This window comes from Pyxicephalus adspersus, chromosome 1 (genome assembly GCF_032062135.1).
Source record: "Pyxicephalus adspersus chromosome 1, UCB_Pads_2.0, whole genome shotgun sequence".
In the NCBI taxonomy this organism is placed as follows: Eukaryota; Metazoa; Chordata; class Amphibia; order Anura; family Pyxicephalidae; genus Pyxicephalus; species Pyxicephalus adspersus.
This window is the reverse complement of record NC_092858.1, coordinates 21,074,944-21,091,161: the sequence shown is the minus strand read 5'-3', so window position 1 is coordinate 21,091,161 and position 16,218 is coordinate 21,074,944. Positions and strand designations below refer to the sequence as shown.

At 38.8% G+C, this 16,218-nt stretch overlaps 1 protein-coding gene and 1 long non-coding RNA gene across 3 annotated transcripts in view; both read right to left on the bottom strand.

The window, feature by feature from the left end:
- Window positions 1–2,500: 2,500 nt before the first annotated feature.
- On the bottom strand, window positions 2,501–3,337 carry LOC140325544 (uncharacterized). Its single transcript, XR_011919690.1, has 2 exons — window positions 3,277–3,337; window positions 2,501–2,773 (listed from the first exon to the last, which is right to left on the bottom strand). It is a non-coding gene; the product is annotated as an uncharacterized lncRNA (long non-coding RNA).
- An 88-nt stretch (window positions 3,338–3,425) lies between these two features.
- Window positions 3,426–16,218, bottom strand: part of INTS6 (integrator complex subunit 6) — a 23,687-nt gene continuing 10,894 nt past the window's right edge. For both annotated transcript variants that reach the window (XM_072403416.1, XM_072403424.1), the window contains 12 exons: window positions 10,980–11,069; window positions 10,164–10,347; window positions 8,972–9,097; window positions 7,368–7,522; window positions 7,118–7,270; window positions 6,217–6,349; window positions 5,725–5,819; window positions 5,508–5,618; window positions 4,674–4,889; window positions 4,467–4,593; window positions 3,919–4,061; window positions 3,426–3,775 (listed from right to left, as the gene is read on the bottom strand). In XM_072403416.1, coding sequence (XP_072259517.1) covers window positions 3,509–3,775; window positions 3,919–4,061; window positions 4,467–4,593; window positions 4,674–4,889; window positions 5,508–5,618; window positions 5,725–5,819; window positions 6,217–6,349; window positions 7,118–7,270; window positions 7,368–7,522; window positions 8,972–9,097; window positions 10,164–10,347; window positions 10,980–11,069 — 1,800 coding nt within the window. In that variant the 3' untranslated portion in view covers window positions 3,426–3,508. The remainder of the gene's footprint in view (window positions 3,776–3,918; window positions 4,062–4,466; window positions 4,594–4,673; window positions 4,890–5,507; window positions 5,619–5,724; window positions 5,820–6,216; window positions 6,350–7,117; window positions 7,271–7,367; window positions 7,523–8,971; window positions 9,098–10,163; window positions 10,348–10,979; window positions 11,070–16,218) is intronic.

Here is a 16,218-nt window from a genome sequence, read left to right as displayed (position 1 = left end):
AGGGACAGGCTGTCACCTTTCTGCCACAGAGCGCAGGCGTTCTTTCATTCCCGGCATACACAGCTCAGCAATCCCAGCTTCCCCCGCACATTCTGAGAATGGACGAACACCTATGCACCTGTAACGTAATGGGGACATGGGAGTATAGTGGTTTTAGTTCAGCTTTAAGATGAAGTGTCAGAGGAGAGGATCCTTAGTAGGGACTGTTAAGTCCATGTTGAGAAATAAACATTTTTATTTAGAATGACATTACCAGGTTTCTATTACATGGGCCAAGATGAAATCCCAGTAAGACCGGGTTATAGGACCAACTCACATAAACCATTGTTGTGTTTTAAGCTATTCACGAGATGCATCACATATTTCTTTTCTGGCTGCAGAAAGTTTCTTGATCACTAGTTACAACCTAAAGCACAGCACAGGAGTTAGCACAGACTCCAAATTATTCTGGTTGTCTTCGGAAAAGGGAATGTGAAGGAGCTTTGTACATATGTGAAATTTTGCACATAAATACAATCCTTTTTTATATTAAGGCAGCAGATTGAGACTTATTTTATTAAAACTTGTTTTCCATGGACTCCTTTTTTACTTGTCTCTTGTAGAAAAAAAAAAAAATATAATCCTGCACAGACTGAATTGTGTGCACACGCCCACACTACCGAAAGTAGCAGAGCAGTGCGACACCTCCTTCCAAAATGTCATTAGGAATAATTACCCCTGAAAGGACATAATTACGGAGATATTGTATATAAATTTAAAATACATTCCATAGGTGGAGACTATAGAATTTCTGGGGTGATTCCAACTTTCCATTCACGGCCCCATGAGAAATGTCAAGTCACAACATAAGTATATGCAATGCAAAGATTGCATCTGGTAGCAGCTGAATGTTACAAATGAAGCCTTCCACAAAGGAATAGAATACAGACATGGTGCTCTTATGGCACTGAGATTTTGGTAAGGAAAGAGAAAAAACACTTTATACCAACGTACAACCAGTTTGACCTGAGAACAGCCCAATTATTTTACATGTTATGCATTTACTGCACAGTGTATTCTTCTCTGTATAGGACACGACTAGGACAAAAATTATACCATAGCTGTGTATCTGAAAGGTTACACATATTAACCTGAAGCTACTCTTTTAATCAAACATTCACTTTCAGTTGTGACAGGACATTAAATGCCTTTATTGGCTAGGTATGATGAAATTTAATCAGTGGTCCTGGTAGGAATCACTCAGATAATTTGTATCATCAGTGGTCCTGGTAGGAATCACTCAGAACACATTGACTCGATTCCGCACATTACTTCAAACTTTAGCATGTTCAGGAAAGTGTACATACACAGGCAAGATCACCAACAGGCACATTTAAAATTGAACATATACCACCGACTAAATGGAAATTAGAGTGGTACACACACACATATTACCAAACTTCATTGCACCTAAGTGATCTCCTGCTACCTTATCCCGTCTACAGTAACGGCTGAATGGCATGTTACCTGTTTGTTTAATGTACATTTAAATCCACACAGGTGTATATTGGATCTGCTTAATAGGAGATGAGACATCCTTACAGTACACAAGTACTGATCTGCAGGTACATGTCTTTTGCTAAGCCACATGTCCTTATGCAGAAAAGTTCATTTCAGTGTGTGGTGTGTACACTTCAAACCAAAAATTGGCTTGTGCGGTGGTCACTGGCAACAGCTGGAACAAGAACTTTAAAATTTACCTTATACAAAAAAAACTCTTAAAATTTAGTAACAGCATAAATATAATGTTTCATACTCACAGCAGCCATTATATAGATTAACCCCGTGTCAACCACATTCAATTTTCCAAGAGGCAACTTGCATCATATTGGTTGCACAAAACACCTCATCTAAATCACAAAAAATCTGTGATCAGGTAAGTCATTATTGCAGAACTTTGCTCCTGCATCATTGTTACCCAATGGTTGTGGTTTTCATTGTGAGAATGGGCAGAAAGTGAAGGAAGCAGTACCCACTATGTCAGCTTGTGTTGGGGGTGTCTGGTAGTAGTTTGCAAACCATGCATGCTGAAATAACCAGAGGGTTTTTGGAAAGCATGGACATAGCCCAGTATTAGAATTGTAATCCAACTTTTATTAAATATGGGCCCATCACTTGGGTGGGAACGTTTTGAAACTGCCAGAAAAATGCTGCAGGATTGCCAACATGAGTGGGTTTAGACAAGGTAGGACTAGCAAACCATATATGCCAAATAAAATGTGTTTAAATAGTCAAGCATTCCAGCAAAAAAAAAAAAAATGAAATTACCATCTTTCCATATATTTCACAGAGATTTTAGAAGAGACATCTCTATACCTTTATTGCTAAATGCCTGGGAATGGCAGCCATTGTAAGTGGAGTTAGCCTATCAGTTTCTCAATTTCATGTTACTGGTGCAAGGAAACTGAAATCAGACTGCTTTCCCAGCAGAAATTTTTTTTTTTTTTTTTTGCAGCAGCAGCAGCATTTGATAAGGCTTGAAATATGTCACCTGTAGGTACCATTCCAGCAAACCTTGCAAAAAGACTTTTTTATATTTTGTTATATACAATTAAAACACAGCTAGTTGGAATAATATTATGCTAACATATTGAAACGTCTCAGGGCATTTCTGTTTATTCTGTATGAAAAGAAGATTACCTTGCAGCTTCTTTTATAACATTCTGCAGGAAGCGAAGCCGTGTTTGTAGACTACCTTGTACTTCTTGCAGCAAAGCAAAGATAGGTTCATACCCTAAAAACAAAGAACACACAATTATTTCATTGCAACCCAGTGGTATGGTATCTTGAAGGAGTATTTCAGATGGTGGGAAAGAATTAGGAGAAAATATTGTGGAGACTTACAAAATGAATGCAGGGAAGCATGATAACTCTGGCTAGCTTCCCTCACCAGCAGAGAGTCCCATGGTTTAAATTTTATAAAGGACACCATTGGCATTGAGTTCCCACGTTGCCCCGAAATTTTTATAAATTTCCTCTAGACATTCTGGTTTTATCCCATATCGCAAAAAGTATACTGGTGCAGTTATTGGCTTTCCCAAAAGCACTGGAATTAGGCTATGAGAAAGGCTGCATTTTAGAAATGCCCCTTTATATATTTTGAATATTACGAACCATGGATTAACCTATTTCTATTGCTTTGCATATAGTATATCAGGCATAAATCTGAATGCCGCATTAATAAGGGCGACATTACAATAGTTGTGAAGCTACAATATTCATCATGAAAATACTTACTCCTCCCTGGCTTCCTAATCTCTTTCATTATTCGAGTTTTTAGCTCTGTGTTGACTTCCTCCCCGGCACTTTTCAGAACCCACCCGGCTGTTTTTGGTTACTGAAGAGTTGGTTCCACAATACAGGGGCTGCCACCTATCTACAGTTTCTTACCCCCCGCCTTTGTGGGTTTAACACTGTATAGCATCACTTGACCTCACTTCATCTGCTCTGGTTATATGGCTGAACAATATTAATTCTGTTTTAAACTGTAAGCAAAGTACAGATACATACGTTTATGTCCATCGTCTGTTTTTGGGGAATCTGTCGAACCTTGGGTTAAAGATGGGGGACCTTTTCCTCCTATGTGATTGTTTGCAACAGGAGACGCTGGCCGGCCTCGTAGTAACGGCGACATACATCGCCGCCTCTTTGGGATGCCCATCATGCTGGGCTCTCCTGGGCGCTTGTGCTTTTGATGACCAGACACAAATTCATCTGCTTCATCAATCATCATGCCCTGGAAAAAAAAAAATAAAAAAAAAAAAAGAATTGTAATGCAAAACCTACAGTTGCGTTGCCAATGTGACCAGATGAGGATGGTACAGAAGGATGAAATAAGAGGTATCTTGTGATGCAATTAAAGTACCACTTGATAATTACCTTTTTGTCCAATTTAAATGGATTTCCAAATGTGTGTAGTCTCCTTGGTTGGTCAGCATCCAGTTCTCTCAAGGGTGAAGGGATGTTCCTTAAATATTCCTGGTAATTCCCCATTTGAACTATAGGTACGCTATGCATGTGATCTGTAGAGGGTTAATAAAGCTAAAATGAGTGGAGAACAGGGCAACAACCAAGCTTGAATCTTGATACAGACACTTAAAACCCAAGAAATAAAGAAGTAAAACTATGCTCAAAGCAGCAGAAAAACATTTTCATGGATGCCAGCAGTAAAAACCCTTTTTAAAAAATCTACTTTTAATGCAGGAAATTTAAAATGTGAAAACCATGGCACACTTATGTGCAAAGTAAAGGCTGATGCAGAATATGTCTATCCATCAGGTCATACACCTTACTGCAAAATATTTAAACCACCAAGATGTTTTTGAAGTTCATTTAATTTGTTTTCTCAAAAGTCCTTAAAGGCTTGACCTAACAAGCTGCAATGGGATTTGCAAAAAGGTAATTTACAACATCAGCAATTAGCCTACCTTCATCTTGTACACTGAAGAACTTGCGTGTTGATTTGAGAAGATTTGCTCTCATTCTTGTCAGATGATCGAGGAGACTGCTTCTAGAAATGTCATAGGCATTTCTAAACGTCTGTGGTTTTAGATCCTGAACAATGTAAAAAGTGAGTGAGATAGAGCCTGGAAAAGCAAAAAGGGAACACAAAGTCCATACAAATTCAAACCAACCTTATTCAGCAGGGCTATCTGGAAGCCAGAAAACTCCTTCACATTTACATCTGTCTGCCTCTGTGGCACTTCACCTGTAATTTCCATCAACAGTTCTTTAAAATCCTTTCTGACAGCCAACGAAGGTAGTGATTTGCCATTTCTTACTTTTATACCAGTTTCCTGTGGAAATTTTTTTCCTATAGAGCTTATAACGCGATCAGATTCCATTTTGGCCTGAATATAGAAAAAAAAAGTATATATTAAAATAAGCAACAGGTTAGCAAACATGTTGAATATGTAGATCCAAATAAAAGGCTCTCTAGTTAAAATAGGTCAAGAGTCTACCTATTTTTAACTACATGAGACGAGGTGTCTTCAACACAACACACCCAACATTTAGAAAACTAAATTAAAAAACTGCAGCACTGGTAAGCTTAGGTAACTCACCTAAAGTAAAACATGTTTTTAAAGTAAGGTGGTACCAAACCAATTAAATCAGTCTACGGAAGGCTGCTTGGCAGTAGAAGATAGACTGGTTGGAATCAGCCAGCACAGAACAAACTCAGTTACTGAGCCAATGTGTTAAAAATCAAAGCTACCCAATAAGGCCACCTGTTAAACCAAATACACGCCAACACTTTGCCTTTTATACAATAACAGGATGCCAGTAAGAGTCTAGTTAGCAAGGCAGTGGATCAGATTTGCAGTACTTTTTATCCAGCCAACTAGGTCAACACACAGAATAGCATTCATTTGGAATCCCGGTGCCTGTCACTGCTCACTCAGCAAGTGATCAGCAGTTATAGTGACACAAGACAAAACAACGAAGGTTTCAGTAACATCATGCTGTACCTGTTGGCTGAGTTTTTTGAGGTAGGAAACAATGCTGTAGCTTAATCCATATTCCATGTTTTCTGGAATAAGATTTGGGGCACCCATCATTCTTAGAGCCTTCTTTAGAGGCTGAAAATAAAACCAAGAAGAAATTCAATAGAGTGGTTAAAAAAGCATAAAAAACATTGCTGGTTAACAGCGACTTTAGTAGCTATTTTACCCTCAAAAGACTTACTCCAATATAGTAAGGAGGCATCGTTTTCAAGTAGTTTTCAAAAAGCTGCCTCCATTTTAAAGGTGGTTTAGCCTTGTGAATTTTAAACAAGTCATCTATGAAGGAAATGTGAAAACAATTAGCAATCCATTAAACATATGTAATTATGTTTTTGGTTTATGATTGACTTTCATTTAAAAAACAAAAACTGTACCAATTATATACAGGCTACCAGTATGATCTTTCCTGAATTTTATTTCCTGGCTGTAATACATTTTCAGTCACCAGCCCAACACTAGTACATTACTAATCTGCATGCTTGCTCTTGGAAAGTTACATAAAGATTTGGAGCTGGAGGTTCAGAAAGCCCATTAGGAAGTTTGTTTTCTCATAAAAATATCAGTGACCTAAAGATTTACCGTAACACATATATACCCCATTTGCCTGAAAAAGAACCTAAAGTTGTAATCAATGATGCAACTGCACAGCATTCACACATTTTCTGACACTTACCTAATAAAGGGAGTAGAACAGGATAGTTGTAAGGCATTACAAACAAGTTGACACAATTCAGGGCAGTGCTAGCTTTCAAGTAGCCAAACGACTGACCAAGTTCACTGTACTTGGCACTGTTTGCTACAAATACCTGGATAATAAAAAAATAAATAAACGTTACATTGCCTTAATCACCAGACCAACATTAAATTGCCATTGACAGGGTACAAACATTTGATATCAGCTGAACTAAAGCTGCGTACACACCTGCAATTTTTCTCGTTGGAAAGGATCTTTCACGATCCTTTCCAACGAGAAAAGACTGCACGATGCATGAACGATGCTGTACATACAGCACCGTTCATGCTCTATGGAGAGGGGAGGGGGAGAGCGACGGAGCGGCACCCTGCTGCGCGCTCTCCCCTTCCCTTTCATTAGGATCGGTCGTCGTCCATCGTCCATGGATCCGCCAGGACGGTCGTCGGACGATGGACGACGACCGACTGTACACACGGCAGATTTTCGCCCGATAATTGGCCGATACCGATTATCGGGCGAGAAAAATTTGCCGTGTGTACGCAGCTTAAGGCAGCCTGGTTCATCCCAAATCAATCTGCCGTCAATCTGCACACCTAGAGTCAAAGGTGCGAGGCCTGAAGGTCAGACAACATTGGGAGAATATATTCCATTACCTGGAGAGTGCAACAGTGTGTGTTAAAACAACCAGCAAAAGTGCTTGATTAATGTAAATATCTAGACTGGTTAAATATTTAAACAATTTCCAGTAAAGCTATATTTCATAAAAAATTAAATTCATACAACAGATTTTGAAAAAAAAAATGGATACAGGTTTTGAAAAACAAGTTAAAAACACCTTGTGTGCCTTGTCATCTTGTACATTTGGTGCAAAAAAACTTACCGGCCAGCACGTATGTGGTGATTTTCTCTCTAAAATATACTGTGTCAATGGTGACGGCTCCAATTCATATTTGTCAAATGGCAGTTTATCTATGACCATCGGTTCACAATCTGTGCAGGAAAACCTCACAATGGGATGGGAGGTCCGTGGGGGCTGATGAGAGAGACAGTGTATATTACCCATATGATTGTAATTAACTAGAAGTCTCTGAACAAGAACTAAGATTTTAGTTTTTAACTTCTATACTTACTAGTGTTGGTGAATTCTGATCTGGCCAAAAGGATTCTGGTATTGGCCAATGACCAAGAGGGACACCAGTTTTAGGATTTGGTCGAACATAAATTAATTTTCGACAGCTGTGCCATGGCTGTAATCCTACTGGTTTGATGTTGTCTGCAATTCCATCTGAAATATAAGCCATTTAAAAATCAAAAATTATATTTGTTGCAGAATGTAGTAGTAAAAAATATTTGGATAACTTGGATTGGATAATTTGGATAGTTGGATAACCCACCTTGACTAATGAAAGTGTATCTTCTCCAGCATTGGAGAGCTTTAAAAAATCAGGCCCATTGTATACCAAATAAAGAACTAACTTAATATGAACAATGAAACATGCTCACTTGTACATAATAACACAGTGATGAAGAAAGAGCTGTACTGTGTGCCTAGTCTGCCCAGTGCTTTATCCAAGAACTAAGCATTTTATAAAATAGTAAATGATTGAGATACATAATCAGCTGACCCAACAGGAAAAAAAACATCTCCACCCTATATTTTAAGATGTCGTGTAAAATCACTGATTGCAGGTTAGGCAAGTTATAGGAGAATCCTAATCTCAGTGGAAACTTGGCATGAAAGTACCAATGTGGCTCTTAGACTGATATGAAACACAATTTGCATTAAACTCGTAACATCTCACTCCACTTCTACTATAGTAACCAAATCGTTCAGAAATAAAACACATTAAAAAGCTTAAACAGCTCAAAGAATATATATATGTATTGTGTATACACACTATAGCGGTTATTAAATAATGCTTGCTTAATGTTAATTGACTTTTTTCCAGATTTTGCCTTTTCCGGTATAGTCGGGTGTTAAACAGTCAGCAGTGCACTTCAATGCTTCCAACAGTCTGATATGTTCCCCTATGAAACTATAGTTGGATTATTCTTTCTCCAATGTACTTGTTTGGGATGTGACACTATTGCTAAAAAATATGGGTAAGTTTAAAGCATTTCCAACAGCCTGATGTGTCCTCTCCCTCTTTTCATCACTTGTCAATTCACTCCTCACAAGATCACCAGGAAAGGAAAGATGCTTACAAATCAATCCTGCTAATCTTTTCAGAACTTATAGACAAGTATGTCAAGATAAGTGTATTACCAGTATACATACCAGGGGTCCACAATTTTTGTTTACCCAGCACTCAGACCCCAGGACAGGCTACCATCAGTAAACATAATCCTGTCATCACCTCCTTATAATCAGCATGGGGCTGGTATAGCAATAACCCTGCTAATAGCTGAATCTGATTTTAAATGATAGAAAAACCAAACAAATACTGATATTGGAATCTGCCCCAGCTGAATTGAATACTGTGAGACAGAAAGAAGTTAAATAACCCATGTGCTGCTTATGTAGACATGTGGCTCGGATCTACCAGACAGGGGCTGTATTGACAGATAAATATTTACTAGGACAGACTTTAGGGTTTTCGGAAGTACTGTATTAGGCTACATACACACATTCAATAATTGTTATTGGAAAGGATCTTTCATGACTCATCTGACGTGTGTACATATAGCCTTAGATCTAGCTAAATGGTGAATAAAAAGAACACAATGTGATTACCATCAGAAAGTGGAGGATCAGGTCCAGATTTTTCAAAGTTTATCACCACACCACTTTGAACTTTTTGTACCAATGACTCCAGGCACTGATTCAGCATTCGCTGTGAGAACACACAGTATGAACGACCTGGAAAACGAAAATGAGAAAGTCTAAAATAAACATAGATAATACAAGATAGGTAAAGCCTGCTAGTCACCGATGCATTATCTAGAGTTGACAACACTAAACTCCAGAAGAAGGGTACTGTAAAGAATTACGCCTGAGGGTTCCTGAAAGCACAGCAAAGTCATGAAATCATGAACAGCATATGTTCATAAAGACAAAAGATTTAAAAAGTATATTTACATCCACCGCCCCCATTAGCTCTTTGGCTATCCAAAGTTACCAAAATTATGAGAATGGAGGAAAACAGGGCCTTGGACAATGATTGTATGGATAAATTTACAACTCGTTGGACATGTTGGGAACACTATAGCACATCCTACAAGCTGACATTAAGGCTTAAATTTTTTCCCACAGACTGTTGATCACTAATTTCAATGCCATTTTAGGTCATTTCAACTGGATTTCCAAACAAACTTTGCCTTTTTGCGGGGGCCAGAGTTTGACACCCCTAACGCCCTTTTTTGGCACCCAAAGAAATCCTAAATTTGAATTGCAGCTGGCCCGCTGCTGCATTGAAATACTGCCGCTACTACAATTCCCGGCATCACTCGCCCCTATAGACCAGCGGCCTCTCTGCCTATGCGTGGCCCCGCATTGGACCGTTCTATAGACACAGGGAATTGTAGAAGCGGTGCTATTTCAGTGAAGAGCAGCCACTCATAAACATTAAGTCCGGCATTGGACTGTTTCTAGACGCTGGGCCTTCAAGTTGGCCTGCAAATCTGTCTAAGTTTTTAATTTTGGTCCACTGTGTATTTTTGTTGGTTTGACAACCCTGGTCTAAAATGTTTGTTCTACTTCAGTCCTTAAGGGATAGATATGGATCAGGATTTTTATAGAAATGTTATTTTCTAACTACTAGTAAATCACACCTTACTACATTTATTGCTATCTGGTAAAGAAATTCTAAAAACATGTGCATGTAGCTCTTGGGAACTATGCTATTATATTATAAGCATCATGAAGACGTCTGCAGTGTTTCCTTAATATATAAAATTAATTCTAGATCCAGGGATAAGGCACTCACCTCCAGTGACATCACACATAGGAGTGATTGAGGATTCATCAACTTGAACAGCGGTTAATTGCTCTTGCTCAACAGATGTTGCTCCTGGTATTCTAAGAACTAATGCAAAAAGTCTCTGATCCCACCGGAAAGGCTCCTTTGTTAACTCGCTTCCAGGTAATGGAGAATTTAAAGGCAAGTGGAGCTGAGAGAAATAGTAAAGCAGTTAAGAATATTTAGGTACTTATGGGTAGTAACACATGGCACATTAGACAATTTTGTATTAAAAATGTTTGTGGTAAAAGCATTAAGCAGCACTTTGGAACATATAAAAATCTGGTCAAGTGGCACCATCTCACATTTAAAGAATGTTTAACCCAATCCTATCAACATGGAAAGTTCTACCTTCCAACTACTGTCCTCTCAAGCCATAGAAGAGCTCTTGTTCTGTCTCTAGATTACAAAATAAGGTAACTTTACAACCCAATAACCTTAGCTGTGCATTTATATTACAAAAGGAGACTTTGCATTGACTGACACGTGAAGGACCATGACAGACATGTGTGCAGCACCCAAACCTAGGTTTTATTTTATGTTTCAAGTATTTGAACATTTTAGATACAACTTATGAAAACTTTATGAGGATATACTTATTCTCAGTACCGCAGATACTGAAGCATTTATGTCTAGAAGAACTGAGCAATCACCATACTAGCCACTACAATAAAACTTCTCATTTTTATATTTTTATAAACTGCACTGTTAATTCAACCAAATGACTAAAGAACAAGAGTAATGCAACACAATGGTATAGGTCACATAAAAATATGTTCTTACTTCCTCCTGAACACCACCGTTTGATGTAAGTTTACTTCCATCAGTTATTGCAATTATGATAGCAGGCTCCAAGAAGAAAGGATTTCTGCCCTGTAATAAAAATATAATTTGGTTAGGTCCAGAATGTTCTCCTGTATTTACATGAGATTCTGTTCATTTTTCAAAGACATTGTGTTCAGTCAGCTGCCTCTTTCTCAAAGTGTCTGTACAGTGTGGGCCTGAACATGACAGACAGATTGAGAGCTCCTTCCTAGGACAGGGATTAAATGTAATACTATGATTAGAATAGTATTGTAAGAAACGGTCACACCTGACTTCATTTGTGTAAATTTGAGCTATAAAGTGTTGGGAGTGTTGCATACAAGCAAGTCAAGAACAGTCAGGTAAACAAAAATGAGTCTTAGGCTATGTACACGTCAGATGATTCTCGTCCAATTGCCGCTTTGGGGCTGGTATGGGACGAGATTCTGGCAAGTGTACAGCGCTTGTCCGACGTTGTTCATGGATCCAACCCTGCAGATCCATGAATGATGAACGACCGTAATACATGTGTAGGAGAGAGAACGCAGTGGGGCGCCAGTCTGTCGTTCTCCCCCCTTCCCTCTCCATGGAGCAGAACGGTGCAGTATGTACAACGCTCGTTCAGTCTTTTGTCTTTGGAAAGGATCGTAAAAGAACGTTAAAGTAATGTGTGTAAGCAGCCTAAGTGCCCCCTGCTGGGAGATAGAGACTATATTCCAAAATATTTTGTGTAATCCTAAACCAACAATAAAAAAACTTCATTATACATCTGGTTTTATGCACACCAACTATGACTTATGAAGGGTCTAATTTTCCTTGCTAGATGATTTTAATTTAAAAGATGAACAGGGGAGGGTAGAACGACCTCAAGTGAACAGTCTGAAAGAATTTGTTGCTGCACCAAAAACAATGCAGGTGCCAGGTTTAAATCTCCAGGACTCCATCTGCATGGAGTTTGCAGGTTCTCCCCCATGTTTGGGTGGGTGGGTTTCCTCCATTTCAAAAACATGCAGTTAGGTTAATTGGCTTCCCCCCAAAACGGACCTTAGACTGTAAAAGACATCACTATGGTGGGGAAATAAGATTGTGAGTGCCTTTGAGGGACAGCTAGTAACATGACTATGGACTTTGTAAAGCGCTGCGTGAAAATGTTGGCGCTATATAAATACTGGATACGAATAGAAAGACATTCGAAAGCTTCTTTCAGGCAAGAATGAGAATGATATCTGAAAGTAGATTTCTCTCCCCCTACAATCGAAAATTCTTAAACTACATAAACACTGGGGCTATATTTTGTGTTTTTCAAAAAGTGATTGATTAACCAGAACAAACATTTGGTGAAAGTCACATTGACTTTTTAATAAATATGATCCTAAAGGTTTTCTTATCCCTTTTGTGGACAGTAGGGTACAGTTTTCTATTACTCAGAACTTAAGAAGCTGCTTGTATGGTCAACATTACACCATAAATCCAGGTTAAGGTTTCCAACTACTACTAGCTATATCATGACCCAGAATAATGTGAACGCTCACATACAAAAGAAATCAAACTACATGACATTAGCCAGGGAAGTTCTAGGTATCCAGACAAGTTGTCCGGCACAGCGGTGACCATCTTTAGCAGTACTATAGGTCACTAAAAATTGGAAGAAAGAATATTGCTATATTCCCCCATATCTGAATACTTTCTCCAATATATACTTATGCTGGTGCTCCATGTTCACAATGTTTATGCATTCCACATTCTTGGGCCTGATTTTATTGCAAATCTGCCAGCATATTAGGACGTTCTCTCTAAATGACTTTAGTTTAACAAAGGCAGGAAGTAAAGCGCTTCTAAAATAATTCTACAACCTGGGAAATGTGACACCTCCCTTGCCAAAGATATACACAAGACACAATTCATAATAAAGGCAATATTTGGTATAGTAATACTGTAGTTCTATAGCAAGATGACTATTGCTTACAACCTTAATCATAAGAGAATAACAGAAGGTATAAAATACCTAAAGTGGCCAGTATGTATCCTAATTCCATCAAGGTGGGGGGTTACAATACAGGCCAGCCAAACCCATTTTAGAGATTCCCTGAATTCCCTTTACATTTGGTCACATTTGCTTGATATAGGACCCTGCAGCAGAAAATTCAGAATCTGCAGATTTCCATTACCACTGTAAAAGAATTCGGATTTCTGCCCACTATACCATTTCAGGTGCCTCCCGTATTGCAAGACTTTTTGTCTCTGCTGCTTGATTGATATGTGTCATAATTTCTGTAATTAGATGTGTTTGCAGCTCCAGTACATTTATAGAAAATGACAAAAAGTTAAGACTAGCTTTAGGAATAAGTATCGCTTATCAGCCAGTTTAAAGCTCAACCTCAGACAAAACATTGGATTCTGCAGGAAGGGGTTAAATGTCCCCCTTTGGTCACAATCAACCAACAAGAACAGCTTCTATAGCAGAGACCATAAACACTATATCAAAGCAGTGTTACACTGTCACTTTAGGACTAAGGAGTTGGATTTTTAAATATACAAAATCTATACAATATTTATCCTCCACAACACCTTGGACATGGTGCATAAGTGGTGAAGGCCATACTGCTGGATTACTATGACTGGTAATGTCCACATATGCCTCCCCAATAAAGGTAACCAGGTGATGGTCTCCCTCATCCATTGTTTGGATGACCAAACATTAGTAATCACACGGTTGGAAGAAGAGTTTTGATTATTAAGTCTATAAACAAGCCAAAAAGTTGTCCTTGAGAATAAAACGTGAAAGCTCCATTTTGTCAAGAATATGCAGATCACCAATATATATATTTTATATGTTTATATTTATTTTATGTGTTTATATTACCACACCGATAGTGATAGCAGAAAACACTTTAGAGGTATTTTAGAATAGGAAACATTTTAGGACTTTAGCTAAAATGTTTACTGGGGGGTGAGGAGGATTCAAAGTGGTAGTGGAATTGTAGTCTTCCTAACAGATGAGAATCCAGGTCATCAAACACTAGTAGATCAGCCCACAGGTTAAATTCAGCCTTGAGAGAAGAGGAAGGCTGGAATCTTAGAAGGCTTTCACCATCTTAATATAAGAGGTCATCTGAGGGAAAGACAACGAGATTATGACAGAACCACATCTCTGGAATTATGGGAGGCAAAAGCACAGTCCTCCAGCTCCTTTCTTCTGTGGATATGTACATAAAGCCTTAGGAACTTTCAAAGGGATGGTGTATAATCCAAATGACCAGCAAGAGATTCATTAGGATATACAGTCATTGCTGCAGTTGATTATTCTTAGGACTCCTCTCCTAGGAGTGAAATTATCAGTGCCATTTCCATCCACCCAAAAATCCTACAATGGGGTTTGGGCGAGTAAGTTTCTTGCCGGAGGAAAAAAGTGCTACTATACCTATCCGGTGACAAATATGCTTGAAGCAGCAAATTAAAGAAACAACCATTAACAATAACCAAAGTGTCATACACTTTGTCAAAGGGGGAATGTAAACAATTCACAAGTTCTATTTTTAGTGAAGTGACCATTAACAAATAGGAAAATTACAGCAAAAAGCCGGCTACAGTGAATGGAAGAATAAATATTTACATGACATGGTTTCCTTGGGCTAAGCATTTCTATGAAAACAGAAGGTCATCACCCGACAGCATTTTAAAGATGTGTACAGTATATTTTTGTAGCAAGTGTTACACGGAAAATGGGCTTTTCTCACTCTGTTGGCCTGGGTGACCATTTTTGTACCTAGACTAATATGCACAATACGGGTTTAGAAATGGTTTCACATTCACACAACTTTTATGTACACAAACATTCATACACAGAACAAAGACAAAGGGGATTTTATAGAAGTGGAATTTAGCAAACATTACATTCAGCTCTAAGACTGACAAGAATATTTTCCCCTGAACTTTAACTCCCTAAACTCTTTGCAGACCAGAATATTTTTACATTCCTGTCTATAGATCTGTAAATTTGGTCATTAAACGCCTTTTGTATCTTTTTGGGAATAAACAACTTCGCTTTATGTCTTGCCGGCAACTGTCAACAAAACAGAAGATAAGGGCAGGGCCAGTAATAAAAATTTGGTCTTAAAGCTATGTACACGTCCAATGGTTCTCGCCCGATAATCTGCTCAGAATCTGGAGTGTGTAGAGGGACTAAGGACTACACGATGCATGAACGAGTGCTGTACATACAGCACCGTTCTAATCTACGGAGAGGGGAGGGAGAAAACGACAGAGCAGCACCCTGCTGCGCGCTCTCCCCCTTACCTTGCATTAGGATCGTTCGTCGTCCATCGTCCGTGAATCGGCCAGGGCGGTCGTTCAGATGATAGACGATGAACGATCCTAATGCAAGGGGGAGAGCGCGCAGCAGGGTGTCGCTCCGTCGTTCTCCCCCTTCCCTCTCCATGGATCAGAAGGGTGCTGTATGTACAGCATCGTTCATGCATCGTGCAGTCCTTAGTCGTTGGAAAGGATTGTGAAAGATCCTTTCCAACGACAATAATTGCACGTGTGTACCCAGCTTAAGTCTAAAACAGCAAGAACAAAACCCAGAATGATCATCTCTATTTTCCTCTCTAGACATACATGGTCCCTAGGCTGTACACAATGTTATATCAGTTCCCACTTGTGGAAGGAGAAAAGTTTGACATTTTACAGGTGAATGACAGCTTTAATAAATGAAACCTTGTGTACAGCCTGACTTTAATATAAAAAGGGGCGTTACCAGGAAAGAATATTACTACTATTAATTATTATTATTATTATTATTATTATTAATAAACAGGATTTATATAGCGCCAACATATTATATAGCACTGTTCATTAAATAGGGGTTGCAAATGACAGACAGATACAGACGTTGACACAGGAGGAGGAGAGGAACCTGACCTGAAGAGCTTACAAGCTAAGAGTTGGGGGAAGTATCACACAATGGGAGGGGAGATATGGAGTGGTGGAAAGTAGTGAGGGTTAAGGAGACAGAAGACAGGTAGGCAAGTTTGAGAGCTCTTTTAAATGTGCAGAAAATAGGATGAGAAGACTATTCTATAGAGTTGGGGCAGATCTAGAAAAGTCTTGGAGCCGTGCGTGTGATAAGGTTATGAGTGAAGAAGTCATTAGTAGGAAATTGGAGGAGCGAAGAGAGCGGCTACCAGAGTATTTTTTTCCTGATCAGTAAACATTATTA